This window comes from Pomacea canaliculata, linkage group LG9, assembly GCF_003073045.1.
Source record: "Pomacea canaliculata isolate SZHN2017 linkage group LG9, ASM307304v1, whole genome shotgun sequence".
Taxonomy (NCBI): Eukaryota; Metazoa; Mollusca; class Gastropoda; order Architaenioglossa; family Ampullariidae; genus Pomacea; species Pomacea canaliculata.
Window position 1 is genome coordinate 15,401,176 of NC_037598.1, and position 15,375 is coordinate 15,416,550.

A 15,375-nucleotide genomic window follows, 5' to 3' on the forward strand; every position below is an offset into this window, starting at 1 on the left:
CGCCCTCCCCTTTCACGTGCAGAGAGGAATAACTGCAAAGGTCTTACCTCGTCATACGTTCACGTCGTGCTGCCGACCACAAAGATCGACTTAGACGTGCAGCGTATTCTATGTGGGACATCGAGCAAGCCGTCCTTACCATGAGTGTGTGTGTGGAGGGGGTGGTTGTTTCTGGTTCCTCGTGTTTTTTAAAATCGTTTGCGTGGTAGGGTGGTTAGTTGACAGAGAAATCGCAGAATGAGATGATTGATAACGATTAGAGGTGTCTTCTCACTCAGACACTTACATAGGTACACCAACTTTTCTGGGTCAGGGCGGGGTAGGTATTGTACCCCTAATCAGTCCTGGGTATTGGCAAGTTTGGGGCGGTTGGTGGCGCCCGCCACATCAACACAGAGAATCGGGTTCTGTGGGTTCGCATCTCGGCTCTGACATACCTTTTTTCTGAATGACACCTGTTTTACTGGGCTGACCGTCGTTCGTTTTCTCCAAGTACTCCTGTTTCCTCCACTCTATGTGTGTGTGAGATGGGGAAGGAATTTGTAAGCTGCATTTTATGTCTACTGATAAGTGTATGCTCGTATAACTTTTTGTATGTAAGCGCCTGAAATCCTTCTTTGTTGGTGGAATAAGGCGCTCTATAAACAAACATTATTATTGTTACTCTCAATGCCATATCTGTTGGGTAGGCAAGCTACTCTCGTGTTATATGTTTTGGTTAGTGGCAGGTCACTCTTTTGTCAGGTCCGTTGTGCTGTGATTTTGGCTGTTTCTGTGTTGCAGATACTTCTGTCTGGAGGTTGACCTCTCGGGGCTACAGGTGGACGTGGCACTGCGCAAATTCCAGGCCACCTTCCGCATGCCGGTGAGTGACACCTGCAGTACTGAGTAGCTAGAGGTACCATCGGGGTTGAGAGGGATTGTTGTTTACTCCGAGCCAGCTACTAAAGCTATATCGCAGCAAAACAGCCACCCAGCCCCGTAAACAGATGCAACATGCAGAAAAAGACGAGATCTGAACGCCAGCTACACTGTATTGGTGTCAAGCGCGTTGCGCCACTGGACCGCCCGAGGGACCAGCAAAGGGGAGAGCGGAACACCAGCGCTGTGGTGCTGCCACCTGCGACACACGCTCCATTATCTGCCGAGCTGTTTTTTAATGTCGTGTGGGGGTGGGGTGTTTTTCTTCTATCACTAACATTTATAATGTATTGAAAGGGAGCATCTGTGGTAAAGCTATTTTTCTCCTGGTTTTTTTTTTTTTTTTTGGCTGATGCTGGTTTTAACCTTTTTTTAGTTTTACAGTTCTTTTGGAGGGAGGGGGAAGATAGAGGGCTATATCACGGCAAAGCAGTCAGCTTTGTTATCAGATGTGTGCAGAGAAAGAACAGAGTGCCCTAGACGAGATGTGAACCCAGTCCTCACTGTATTGGTGACACGGTACCCTGATACTGTGTCCACTATATATCCTGAAATGTAGAGTCTTCTTTGTGGTGCCTGTCGTTGACGTGTGTCATGTTACGGTCACGTGTCCGTTGTGTCGTCACAGATGTGTACAGGTCGTTATGTCGTCGTTAAGGTAACGTGTACATGTGTGCCTATGTTGTTGCAGGGAGAAGCTCAGAAGATCGAACGCCTAATGGAGGTGAGTAGGTCAGCCTCCTCGTGCAGATGTGTGCGCCACTAAAAGTTTGCATTTGTGCGCATGCTCAGTGTGTGTGTGTGAGAGAGACTCTCTTCCCAGCTTCCTGCCTGTTTATGTGTTTGCGTGTGTGTGTGTTTTGTGGGGACATTCTTTTGCTGAGTAACAGATACACCAAAACAATTAGAGACATAAATACAACAAAACCCTTCCTTCAAAAGCGGTGCCAGTTCTACCCGTTAGAGCACAAGCAAACCTGTCTGAGGCCTGCGGCTGAATATATATATATCTTAGTGAAAGGGAGGGGTGTTTGAAAGGTGCGAGACAAACGGCCCTCGGAATTTTACATTAGCATGACGGATATGGCAGGGTCGGTACCCGAGCTACTTCATCGTGTGTGGAAGGGTGGGATGCCAGTCTAATGTAATTGAAGAATGGACAGGTGTGCGGCTGAGTGGAATGAAAGTGAGTGTGTGTAGGTGTGAGTGTTTAGCGCGCGTAAAGTGCGTGCTCTGCCCCCCTTGTGAAGTCATTCTTCTGGCTTTTTGTGAACTCATTGTTGTGTCTTGTGTTGCAGGCCTTCGCAGACAGGTACTGCCAGTGCAACCCGGACCAGGTGAAAAACTTCAAGAGCGCGGACACTGTTTTCCTGCTGTCGTTCGCCATCATCATGCTCAACACCGACTTGCACAACTCCTCCATCAAACCCGAGCGCAAGATGAAGCTGGAGGATTTCATCAAAAACCTCAGGGGTCAGTGCCGGTCAGGCCACGTGACTTGTGCCTGCATGACTACAAGACTGTTAACTGTCTCTCCTCATCTCTCTCGTGCAATCATGCGTGCTTAGTGCAATCTCTGTTATAGGCCTATTAACGTCAACTGCTTTCTCCTTGACTGCTTTAAATGGTTTAGGAAGACGAAGGCAGGTATTTTGCATGTTTGGCTGTACATATCAAGAATATAGGAGGTACCAGATAGTGTGTTTGTGTTCGTGCGTGTACGTATGAAGAATATAGTTACCAGAAGTAGTAGGAAGGAGATGCTGTTTGTAATGACGCACATAAAAAATTCCACATCACGCATTTCTTGGCTTCCTATCCTTAACCGTTACAACCCAGCCCTCTTTCTCTCTTCCATCTGCAGCCACCCACTGCGACGGGCGAAACACGGTCCAGTTTTTCGTGCCAAATTGATCGCTGTAGGAGTCAGCCTCATTAACACCCCGCGTATTGAAATAGGCGAGCCGACGACTCGAGAAATGTTAGCGACAGGGTTGTTGTTAGGGTTGTTTTTTTTTTTTTTTGTGGTGGCGGTTGGAGGGAGCAAGCGAATAGAGTGTTGGCCAGGCAGCTCAGGATTAGGGTTGGATCGTTAGCCACCCAAAAATGGTAGAGGCCGCCTCGACAAACGCGTTGACGTGTTCCAGTGGCTCAGTTCGCGACACTTCAAGAGTTTTGTAGCGCACGTCCTTTCTCCCAAGTTCCATCCTCACCTCGAACCCGGGGTAACTGAAAGCGAACATCGTCAGACATACTCCTACTGTTTACTTCTAAAAGAAGAGCGTCATCAGAGAAATGCATTTTAAGAGGGGCGGGGGAGGAGGAGATTTAGGATTTCAGCATCATCATTGAAATATGTTAAAGGGGGGGGGGGAGTAAGAGGGAGGGGTTGTAACGGTTTCTTGCTTGGTCGCCGCTCGCGCAACGAACGTAAGTAAACATTGGCAAGCTGCTAGGTGCTTGGCTCACCAGGTTAACAGCAAGCTGGTGTTGAAAAAGGGGGATGGGGTAAAGAAGAGTCTTAAATAGCCGCTTTACCTGCTGCTTACACCTGCCTCGGCGCATCAGGTTGAAGTCAGCGTTAAACCCGCGCACACAGTCCACGGCGGCCCGAGGCCTCGCTTTTTGTGTCGGGGAACAGGGTATATATATAATATTTTTTGGTTGATAAAGGGGGGCTCCGATCTGGCATAAAACTGCAGTCGGTGCTGTTTTTGGCCCGAAATATGCTGGTGTCGGCAGTAAAGGACGAATGAGAGTGAGGATAAGTATAATAGGTTTTCGTCTAACTCTACCTTCGGCTTCCTTCATTCGACCTCCCTCCCGCTGCTTTGAGTTCATTGGAGGTCAAGGTGTGCAGTTTGTCTGTCCACTCACTCGTGGCTGTGAACCGTGGTCTAAGAGGCTGTAGGGCACTTATTCCACACCAGGACTGTCAGCATTAGTGTCGTTCCCCACCACACCACCACCCCATCCGCTCAGGTAAGCGAGCCATTGATCAGCAGTGTTTACCGAACATCCATTTCGCACCCGCCCACCAACCCCTCCCATTCTTCAGCGTGCGCGCTTGAAGGTGTTGGAAAGCTGGAGACAAGTTGGGTGAGCTAATCTGTTCACCAGGGCTGATAATCTCGGCCCCGTGTACTGGAAAACGGGTGCCGACGCTTGCTGTGTTGGTTACCCGGCTCTGCTATTCCCATCCGTCTCCCGGTGTAGCAGCAGTTTAACCCGATGATAGCTGTTCTCACATTCCTTAATCATTTGTCTGCCACTTCCTCTGACAAGCTACGTACGGTCAGTCTAATCACTTGCATTACTAATCATCGCACACAATGTGCGGTCATACTTCATTTTCAGCTGATCAGGGCCCAAAGCGCGTGCGTGTGTGTGTGAGGAGAGAGAGAGAGAAAAAAAAAACTGTGATATGAGAAACAAACAGAAGCGCGTGAGGCCGTGCGGAGATAAAAGTACGATCTCTTATTAGTATTGACAAGGCATCTGTCGGTAATGAGCGCTGTAACCGCTGTGCTGCTGCCGGCTCAGGTGTTGCCATGCAACGCCTCTATTCACTTCTGCACCTGGTAACCAGGTACCTCAGAACGTGCGGGCACAGTTGAAATGACTAGAATATTGATGGTGAACGGGTCATTATGGCACAGGTAATTAGAGCAAGCCGTGAATCCAGGAAAAAAAGGCTGATCACTTCAGCTACGGGACAGCACGAAGCTGGTGATGCTGAAACGGTGGGGTGGAGACCCCGTTCGGATTGTAACGGCCTGCCTAGGCATTACAGGAGGCGAGGGAGGGGCCGGGAAATGATTGCAGAAAGAACATTGGTATGATCTACATGGTTTGTCAAGGTGGTAAAGTAAAGGAGGGTGGCATCAGGAAATATCTCTTGGTGCTTCCTACCCTGGGTACTGAAAAATTTGGGGAGGTGGATAGAGGCGAGCAGTGCAGTGGTGCTAGAACGTTCACAGGTGTTTGCTTACCTGTCTGTTAAGGCTGGAACTGTCTGTGTCTCTGGCATTGCTTCAAAAAACCCACCACCATTCTTCCCACTTACCTGAGCTTTGTTTGGTTGGCAGAAAGAGAAAGAATAGCTATCATATTGCCTTTTGTCAAGTCCACGGCACACGTGTACGTGCACACGCTCACAGAGGCTGCGTGTTTGTTTATTGTGTACAGACAAGATAGTTGAAGAGAGTGATGTACGTACATCCGTCGTGAGGAAGATGTTTGTCATAATATCAAGTTGACAACCTGATGAGGGCTGATTTTGTACTAGTTGTACAGGCCACTGGTAGTACTCGCAGATTTGCATATGAGGGTTGTACTAGCAACCGTGGGGAACAGGATAGCGGTATGTCGTACTGGGGGGATGGGATACAGTTGGTCTTGTTCTTACATCGAGAATGATTGTATTATTTTTTATGGATAGCTGACTGTGCAGACAAATCCATAAACAACTCTTTGTGTATGTGTATGTGACAGGTATTGATGATGGTGACGACCTGGATCCAGACCTGCTGGCTGGTATCTATGAGCGCATCAAGGGCCAGGAGTTCCGGCCGGGCGTGGACCAGGTCACACAGGTCATGAAGGTGGAGCAGACCATCGTGGGCAAGAAGCCGGTGAGTGCTCCCATTGACATCAGACAAAGCATGTGTACGTGTGTGTGTGTGTTTTATGCGTGCATGTATGTTTTGTGTAAATGTCGTATGTGTTTTGTGTATGGTACAGGCAGTACATAGTGTGTGCATGTTTCGTGTCTTCTTGTATAAAGCTGACATCATTTTGCGAAAAGAGACGAGCAGCACTGGACAACTGCTCCACAGGGATGAGACCTGGGGCCATCTCCCTCCTGCCTGTCTGCCTTTTTTTTTTCCTTCACACACACACGTGCGCGTTGGGTGTCTGCACCAAAGTCGGGGAGGCTGTCTGTAGCATGTGTGCGTAACAGTAGAAGACTTGCGGGGCGGAGGATGAGTCACTACAGACACCTACAGCTCTCACCCACTTGGACATGAGCAAATGTTGTCGGCAGTTCCTTTCATTATTTTTCTGGGTGGTTTTTTTTTTTTTAATTTTTTTTTTTTTTTGTCTGTATGTGGGACCGATCTTGAGGTGAAAACAGAGAATAGCACAGCAAGGTGGAGCAGCAGCCATGTTGGACGGGGTAACGCGGCTGTAACCAGTTAAGGCATCTTTTGCCAGTTGTACTTGCACATTTTAGGACGCTGTTTAGGGTCTGTTGTCTTCCTAATCCCTCTGCTGTTAACCTAACCATGGGGATTTTTTTTTTTTGCTTCAGCTTATATGCAACTGACTTGTCCCTAGCACAATTTGTGATACACTTTAACACTACAGTTTTTTCGGTTAAGCCCCAGTCTCCGGTCCACTGCCATTGATGGGATATGTTTTGGGGAAGCAAGCAACTTAAAGTAAGAAAATTATCAAGCATTTTCCTCAAGAGATAAGAAATAGCAAGTGACTAAAGAACATTTTTTTCAGAAAGTGGGGTCAGCCACACATCACATTTATGTGACCATGATGGTTTTTTTTTTAACCTCTTGCCATGTGAAAGCCACAGCTGATCTGCCTCACCATTCTCAGTTTTTGTTGTTTTTGTTGCTGAACGAGTTTGACATGCAATAACATCATTACTAGTTATGTGAGATAAATTTTTACCCATTTTTGCTGTGCAGCAACTTGCACTGCCACACCGGCGGTTGGTGTGTTACTGCCGGCTGTACGAGGTGCACGACCCAAACAAGAAGGAAAAAATAGGGCTGCACCAGCGGGAGGTCTTTCTCTTCAATGATCTACTCTTGGTATGTTGCCTTCTCCTTCTCCCTCAATGCTACCATGTCTGTCTTTGTGTTTATCATCCTTACTCTCTCAGACTTTTTTGTCGACAACTTTATGGAAACTCAACTGTTTTGTTAATATGCACCTTCATCAGTTAAACTAGTTGTTTTACACCAAAGCCTGTAGGAACTACATTCATAATTGAGAGCTTCATTTGTGGGAGAAAGAAAACTTTTCAGTCCTATTGCATAATATTCACACAGACCTACTCCAGATTCATTATTCATACTAGTCCATAAATTAGTAAGGTGTTGGGTATGATATTTTAGACCAAGATAAACAGCTCTGTGGGCTCCGTATACATTTGAACAAAACTTGTGTTAAGGTATCAAACTTAGAAGTAAACAAATGAAATAAACAAATACATTCTTTTCTGTCATCTGCCAAATTCTGCACCCTTTTTTCATGAGAAATGAAAATTAGATCATGCTGATGGAGGTATTGTATAGAGTTCATAATTAGTGTTGCTCTGTCAGCAGCAAGTAGTTTCCATGAAGTACTCAGCAGGACCACCGTGTAACCCGTGTCAGGTGTCTGGAAACTCTGTGGTCACATTGTAATGTTTTCTTTTTTCAGGTAACCAAAATTTTAAGCAAGAAGAAAACTGGGATCACATATAACTTCAAATCCTCTCTACCCTTATGTAACATGCAGGTTTATCTGTTTGAGACTCCACGTGAGTATCTACTTTGGATATTGTTGGCAAACCATAAAATTTCCACATTCACATAGACACCATTAGTAAACACATGAGTGACTCAGAAACATTGGTGGTCAGATGCAAGCTGCAGTAACAGTGACTGTCCATCATCCTCTCAACTTATTTTTTCCTCACTGTCTTCTGTCTGTCCTGTTTCATTCACTAGTTCTCATCCATTCAGTCTATGTATGTCAGAATGTCAACACAACATGTTGCTAGTACTGACTTGTGCTTTGCTGTCTGAACTGTAGAAACATGCAGATTACAGGGTAATTGTGAGTGGCCTGAGAAGAAGTGTTTCTCATGCAATGTAGTGACTTTACAGACCACAAGTCTTTGTGATCATACAAACTGCAGCTTTGCTAAATGTCTACTGATGACGTGCTTACGGGGCTTGACTGTTGTGATAACCTTATTTGCTGATTGGTGTAAAACACTGTTGGCCACCTACTCTGCACCCCAAGCCCTCTAATTATTATTTTGTTTAATTTACAAATATTTACCACCAGCCTGCTATACTGATCTGCATTCCACCTCTGCAGATTACCAGTTTGGCATACAGCTTACTAATAGCTTAGATGGCAAAGCACTCATCACCTTCAACGCCCGCAACGACCACGATCGCCAGAAATTTGTTGAAGATCTCAAGGAATCTATTCAAGAGGTACACATTTCTCTAGCAGGCTATTAGTAACCAGCATAAACAGAACAGCAGAACTGAGTTTTAGTTAGGGTCAACAGGTCCTCTGTCCATACATTCATCACATCACATGCATCTATTCTTAGTCTGTGCATTCACAATATCACATTCAACATTTTGTTCCAAATCCATACATCACATCATGTACAACATTTTCTTTTCTCGGCCCATACATTCATATTATCACACTGACCATGTCTGCTCTTGCTCCATCTCTTGTAATCTAGAGTCAGATTTCAGTGAACATTGAATGAAAGCCTGATGCTAAATGAATTGTTTGCTGCTATTTGTCAGACCTCTGGCATGGAACAGTTACGTATAGAGGAGGAGATGACACGGCACCGGAGTACACACAACACACTGGATAAGCACTATGCTAACGACGACTCCCGCGTACACATGTACGAGCTGGTGAAACCTTCCGAACCCTGTAGCAACAGGTTGTCTGCTCCTGAGTATGGCCTGAAGAAAAACCCTCTGTCCAACTCCCTCACTGATCTGTACTCAGGTATGCATGGTGCATGTTGGCATGGCGACTCCTCTCCTCCACCCATTCCCACCCACTGTTGCTAATACCGTAACTGTTGATACATGTTGAGCTGACCATATTGTAGCTGTTGATGATATATGTTGAGTTCTGTATACTGTAGCTGTTGATGATATATGTTGAACTGACCATATTGTAGCTGTTGATGATGTTCTCGTGGTCCTGTTTTCCTTCTTCCTTCACACTACAGATTATCGTGACAATAAGTCAACACATATGGGCTTCCTTTTGTACCCTGTTGTTATTTCGAGATCTTCGCGAGAAAGGGGTTAGTGGAAAGATCAGAGATTGTTGGTGGTGTGAGGTAAGGAATCTCTGTCAGTATACCAACAAATTATCAGAAGTGTGCAGTTATCCTTCCTCACATACTTCAGATAGGAAGGGAAGAGTATAGTTCTTGGGGCCTAAATCACTTTTATGAGTCAGCTCAGTACCAAGTAAAGATCTCTCAGATATTTATTACATGGAGAATAGTCTGTGCTGCAATAGGTCAAAAGTTCAGAACATTGTGCATTGACAGCAGCATCATGTCCATCATGTCCCATTAAACCATCATAGGCAGGAGCCAGTTGTTTGCACAGGTTGATCACAGTATTGAAGAACATAGAACAGATGGGCCAAATGCTCAGGCAACAATCATCATCATCATCAGTCATCGTCTATGTGTACCTAACACTTGCCTTTATGAAGAATTTTAAAGGTATAATCCTCAGTTTGACACAAAAAATCATACACATTTTGAATTTCAAATGTGTTCTTTAACTCTGTGACTGCAACCTAGTGTTACATTTCATGAAAGTCAGAGTGGACTTTCTTACATTATTATTATATATTTTATATACACAAGACATATATATTTTTCACTCTATCTGTGGATTTTTAAAGATTATTGAAATATCTCTTTGTTTTATTACAGTCGACAATACATCTTAGTGGGCTCTGTGGTTAGTCATGGCTTCAGGCTATGACCATGCAGTCTGTATTTATTCATTACTGAGAATTTCTGGCTGTCATTTTTGTTGCATAATGGATCACTAGTCTCTGTCATAAAGCAATAGTTTTCCCTTTTTTCCCCAAGTTTTGAGTCATAGCATACAGTCATTTTTTTCATAATTTTCTTTAAACTTTTAAGTCCGTTGTAGCTGTGGCTCACTGCCAAAATTTATGCTTTGAACAATTTTGTTTGACTAGCTTGTTTTTATAAATCCTTACTAACCATCATGCACATAATGTATGTAGAATGATCCGGCAATGCCCAGAGTTACCTGCATGTAAGCTTCACACATGTACACAGGCACAACAGCCCATTTCTAATTTCAGTCTAATGATTTGCATGCACATACATACAAAAATGCACGTGTGTAATTTGTAATGCATGAAAACACACACACACAGAGTTCATCATTAGCATTATTACCAACCAGAATAATTTTTAACACTGTCAGGTTGGTCCGTGGATTTGTCTGTTCACGCATGTGACTTGCCTGAAGGTTGTTTGACAATATAGTTTCCTTAATCAGTCTTTCCTAATATTATATTTGCCTTCTTAACCACAGATGTAACCTGGTTTGTTTTTTTTTTTAATTTACTCTAACATCAGCTCAACAAATAATGTAAAACAATGTACATTTGGTTGCTTTTATCAAATCAACTCAACAATATAAGTAATGATTTTCTTCATAGAATTTGGGAAACAAATATTATTTTCATCAAGTCTCTTAATTTCAGTGTCATGGACCATCAACCATTCGTAAAGAGATTGTTGTGTCTTCATTTCCTCCCTTTGTGTTTAGAACCATCTCGTATGTGTGTGTGTCCTAACAGGTCCATGCCTCAGAGTTTAACTAAATGTTGCCCAATTCTGGATGTCTACATCTGCATGTTTTTGCTGTTGAGTGTTTTTCTAGTTTGATTTCTCTGCAAGTGTCTTAGTTTCCTGGTGTTTGGTTGTCCCATAGCTTTTGGCTTTGAAAAAAAAAATCATTTTACTATTTCATTTACTGACTGTGCTTTAACTTTTGTGGGTCACAAAGTATGTTTTCATTTGTACATTTAACTTTATTGATTAAAATCATATCCTTGCAATAGCTTGTAAATTGTCCCTGGTCAGTAAAGCAAAAAATGAGAGCGAACAAATTAGTTAAAAAGAAGTTTGTTAAAAACTTACTTAAAAACTGTGTATGTGACAGGCTGCTAGCTGATGTTCATTATGTTTTCCATATCTGAGAGAATGGGAAGGGCTTTCTTTTTGAATTTGCATCGTTTTTTTATTTGTTGTTAGCTGAGAAATAATGAATTCAAAAAAGTCTCTTGTTCATCACATTTCCAGCTGCCTACAAACTATTCCATTGTATGCACTGTTGTGTCATTATGTATGTGGTGCATCATTAATCATAGTTCATGTAAATCGTGGTTCAGAGTTCCATTTCTTGCTTCCTTGTTATTAGCTGTAGTAACTATCAGATGAACATTTTTCATTTGTAAACTTTCACACTGTTCGTATATGTGTTGTCATACCCCATCAGAAATTAAGAGAAAAAGTGAGAACTGAACTTAAAAAAAGAATAAAAATGAAAAGTGTGTGGTGTTAAAATTTTGATCAAAATATATGAACAAGGGAAAAGGCTTTGCAAATTACAAGTTAAAATTTAATTTAAAAAAAAACTTGAGAGCTTGTAAGAGTTGACCGCCTGATGTAAATGAAATACTGTCGACTTGTAGTTTTAAAAAAACTTATTACAGAAATGAACCAAAAATTACGTAATTCCAACAGTCCTGTATCTTTAGAGTGATGCATATAAGCTAGTAATTTTATCAGTTTCAAACATCTTACCATAAGACCAGTTGTCATTGCTGTCCAGAACAGTAATCACAAGTAGAATGATGGTGTGCTGAGTTGACCAATAGTAAGTTTATCTCAAGATAGTGCCAGAAGTCTAGGCTATGACCAAACACTTTACTAAATTGTTCTTCAGAATCTCGGCTCCACAGAAATTTTGCCTTCAGATAATGTTGATGTGATTTATTTATATTTTAAAATAAATTTATTAAAATCATAAATGAAGAGCTTTCTAGATCTTGTCAGTGGTACACATGCAAGTTTACCAGAGGTTTTTGTTGCAGCTCAAGGCATGAAAAGAGGTAGCAGTGGAGCTTCGCTGGACAGTGGCATGGTCAGTGTTGGTTTGTTACATTACTTTGGTAATTCTGCTATGGAAGCAGGCCTATCATTTGTAGACGGCTGCTCATTATTTGAATATCTAATGATGTCTTTTATTATTGTCATTAATTAGTTCTGCCCATAGAAGTCAGTAACATGAATGTTTGTTTTAGGGCTAACTTTTTACATTAAACAAGAAACTCTGGTTTGTTATATGAAATCAGTAAGACATGCTGAGTATAGCTGTGCATAGTTATATGAGGAATGTTACAAATTTAGAACACAAAATGTACTGACTGTGCTTGCTGATTTTGTTTATGAAACTGCTACAGGTATCTGGTAGCTTAGGAAGTTCCGGAAGCCGTGATGAAAGTACTTCTAGTCCCAAGTCTACATACGTGTCACGCTCCCGCCTGTCTTCAGGCTCTGTGCCTCCACGCTACAAGCCCCGCATGCCCATTGTCCTGCGGCCTGGCCTTCCAGAAGGGACAGAGGTCTAAACAGCAGTAGAAGATTTCAGGACGCGAGAGTTTGACAGAATTTCCACTGGCATGTCTGCCTCTTCTTCTTCACCTCACCCCTCAGGATTACCTTGGTATGTGGAGCTGGGCCAGAACATGTGTAGCAAACGGCAAAGTGCTGTGTGTGTGTGGATGTAGCAGCAGTGGTCCATGATGCTGGTGTCAGGAAAAGGGACCAGTTTGGAAAACTGCTAAAACAAAGGGAGGCAGCACAGTGACAGTGTGAGGAAACAGTGAAGTGTTCATGGAGTTTTGCACAAATGGAGATACGACTGTCTGTACCCTTCCCCTGACCCCTGTACTGTACAAAACTTATTTAGTCTCTAAGGTAGCAATGTCAGTGGCCCTTCAAATGACCTGAAACTGTGAGGAGTGCACTAGAGCAGCTGAAGCTGCATATCGCGGACTGGAAAGCCTTTTGTTGTAGTCAGTTTGCTTTTTTTTTTTTAAATGTGATCCTCAGAACAGTGGTATACACCTAACGGCTTTTTTTAAATAATAAAAACATTGCAAAGTCAGCATTTTGACATGTTTACTGGCATGACCCTCTTGGCATTACATTCATTGCATCATAGCATGGTGTAAAACAGGAAATGTGCTTCCAGCTAAGCTTGTCAAGGACCTAGCAAGTCCTTTTTGTGTGGCAGTGAGTATCATAACATCTGAACACACTGCATTCACAGTCTGCCTGAGGCATCAGGGCATGTAATCAATCAGCAGGGACCACCCTTTGGGTGTTCCTGTTCACCAGTGGCTTGTCATAAAGTTGGGGTCGAAGTTGGCAGTGTAACTAATAGCTGGAGGGTCAGACTGGTGTTGAATGTTACCCAAAGTCTTTCATTTTTTTCTAAACACTTGTTTTGGAATGTGGGTCATGCATATTTATAACCAGAGACACAGAAGACTGCAGATGAAGAATGGATTGTTGTACACTGTGATGATTGTCAGTTGATTGTTTTTATGAATTCATCTGTAGTAATGACTGTTTGCCAGGAAGTGCAGGAACAAAAATATGCTTTTTACTGTGGTTTCCTGGAGACAGTAGGTACAATGTTGGTGGAATCAAGATGGTATAGTCCCAGTTTGCCACACATCGTGTGGCTCAGCATTTAAAGGCCTGCGTCCATTTTACCTTCCATGTCTTCATGTACATACAATGGCACACTGTACATACCTCTTAGCACCTAACAAGGGGAGACCAACATCTAGTATTGGCAAAGCAATGGCCACTTTTAAAAGCTGTTATAGAGCCACATGTATTCTTATCATTAGCCATTTTTTAAATCTCATCAAATTTTCCCAGTTTAAACAATAACTCATTTTCCATGAGTCTTGGTATTGTGTACATCAAGAAAAGTAGTAATATTAAAAAAGTGTATGTACTTTTCCCTGACAAGATCTCATCTGGAAGAGTGTTGTTACAGCATGTGTTGGTTGCATCGGGGAGTATAGGTTTCTGTAAAAGCAAATGAACTGAGGGCATGAAGAGATGTTGTGATGTCCTATAACAACAGACTTGCTTTTCACAGAGACTCTTGCCTCATTGCACATGACATACACAAGGCCTAGCCCATATCTTTGTTGTAATGTGTTGGCTGCTCAAACCAATACCTATACTTTTCTTCCTCTGAATTTTTTTCCTATCATTGGAGAACTTCTTGTTGATATAATAACAGCACCATTAAACTTCATATTTCTCTTTTAGATCTCTTCCTGATTATGTATTATGACAAAAAGCATCCAAGACAGTTTTATTTGGCAGATTATTTGGTATTTGCATGATTGTCACATTTTAAAGACATTTAATTTTAGCTTGGGTCACAGTAGGTGCTTTTTTATGGTTAGTGTGGGGAAAGTTATGATAGGTTTCATCAGTTGCAATGACTTGAATGAAATCGGGATTCATCACAACTTACCATATAAATCCAGTTCATATGCCAGCAAGCCAACAGTTTTTGTTTTGTTTAATGTTTTTAAAAAATTTACCATAGCTGTAATTGTTGCAGGCAAGTTTTTTTTTTTTTTTAAAGCATTGCTGGTGCCATGTCAGATGCTACAATTGAAAAAATGTAGTTTATGATGCTTTTTCTTTGACTTCAGTGGCCAGTGGGAAAAGTACAGGTGAAAAAAAATCACTTTCTGCAGAAATTTAATTCTTTTTTATCTTTAAAGATTAAAAAGAAAATCATCTTTTTTGACTTTTGCTATCAGAAACCAGATGTAATAATGTAATATACTGATGAGAGTTGATTCTCTACTCACAAAGTGACAATAGCTGTGTTTTAACAGCAGCTGCACCGCTGGCAGTCCATTGTAGCAACCAGGTTGGGTGTGCAGGTACACAATGCTAGAGATGGACTCGTGCGTCAGCAGTATGGTGCCACTGCAACGCTCGCTAACTGTAGATAGTAGGCCTTACTGCAGCATAAAAGAGTATGCAAATAATTTGGAGTAGAGACCCTTAGGGAGTGGTTCTCTAGACTGCAAAAATCCACTTCTGGAGCAAGTCTCCTGTCACAGGTGAAGCAGGCAAAATCTAAGTTGTATATAGACGCCATTAAAATGCGTAGCTGCGTAGGGAACAAGCCCAGTTCACACACTTCTCTCTCATTCCTGATGTAATTTATTTACAAGGGTTTTTTTTCAGTTTTACTAATTTATTGTGTACTGAAGAAAGTAGTGTTCATATTGCAGATCTTTTAAGTTGCACTAACAACGGTGGTTGTAATGCCACAGGACTTCACTGTCCATAGAAAATTGTGGTTTGAAAAAAAAATAGAGATGCAAAGTCAGAATTTGTTTCATGGTTGCCAAAAGTGAAATCAATAAAAAATATAAGAGAAATGAAGTCTTTTCTTTTCAGTTGCCCGCCTACAATGCTACCTTATTGCATTTGACCCACACAACCTGTTCACTTGCTTCTAAATGTTGTATGAATAGACAATCGTGACTTGC

The 15,375-nt window shown here is 42.3% G+C and overlaps 1 protein-coding gene across 8 annotated transcripts in view; it reads left to right on the forward strand.

Moving 5' to 3' along the window:
* The window catches only part of LOC112571487 (IQ motif and SEC7 domain-containing protein 1-like), a 78,165-nt gene extending 62,901 nt beyond the window's left edge, over positions 1 to 15,264 (forward strand). For 7 of the 8 annotated variants that reach the window (XM_025250487.1, XM_025250490.1, XM_025250488.1 and 4 more), the window contains exons 5-14: positions 784 to 865; positions 1,613 to 1,645; positions 2,220 to 2,394; positions 5,416 to 5,555; positions 6,630 to 6,755; positions 7,369 to 7,468; positions 8,035 to 8,156; positions 8,487 to 8,700; positions 11,863 to 11,912; positions 12,232 to 15,264. In XM_025250487.1, the coding sequence (XP_025106272.1) occupies positions 784 to 865; positions 1,613 to 1,645; positions 2,220 to 2,394; positions 5,416 to 5,555; positions 6,630 to 6,755; positions 7,369 to 7,468; positions 8,035 to 8,156; positions 8,487 to 8,700; positions 11,863 to 11,912; positions 12,232 to 12,399 (1,210 nt within the window). In that variant the 3' untranslated portion in view covers positions 12,400 to 15,264. The remainder of the gene's footprint in view (positions 1 to 783; positions 866 to 1,612; positions 1,646 to 2,219; positions 2,395 to 5,415; positions 5,556 to 6,629; positions 6,756 to 7,368; positions 7,469 to 8,034; positions 8,157 to 8,486; positions 8,701 to 11,862; positions 11,913 to 12,231) is intronic. The other variant, XM_025250491.1, reaches the window with a different exon arrangement.
* Positions 15,265 to 15,375: the final 111 nt, after the last annotated feature.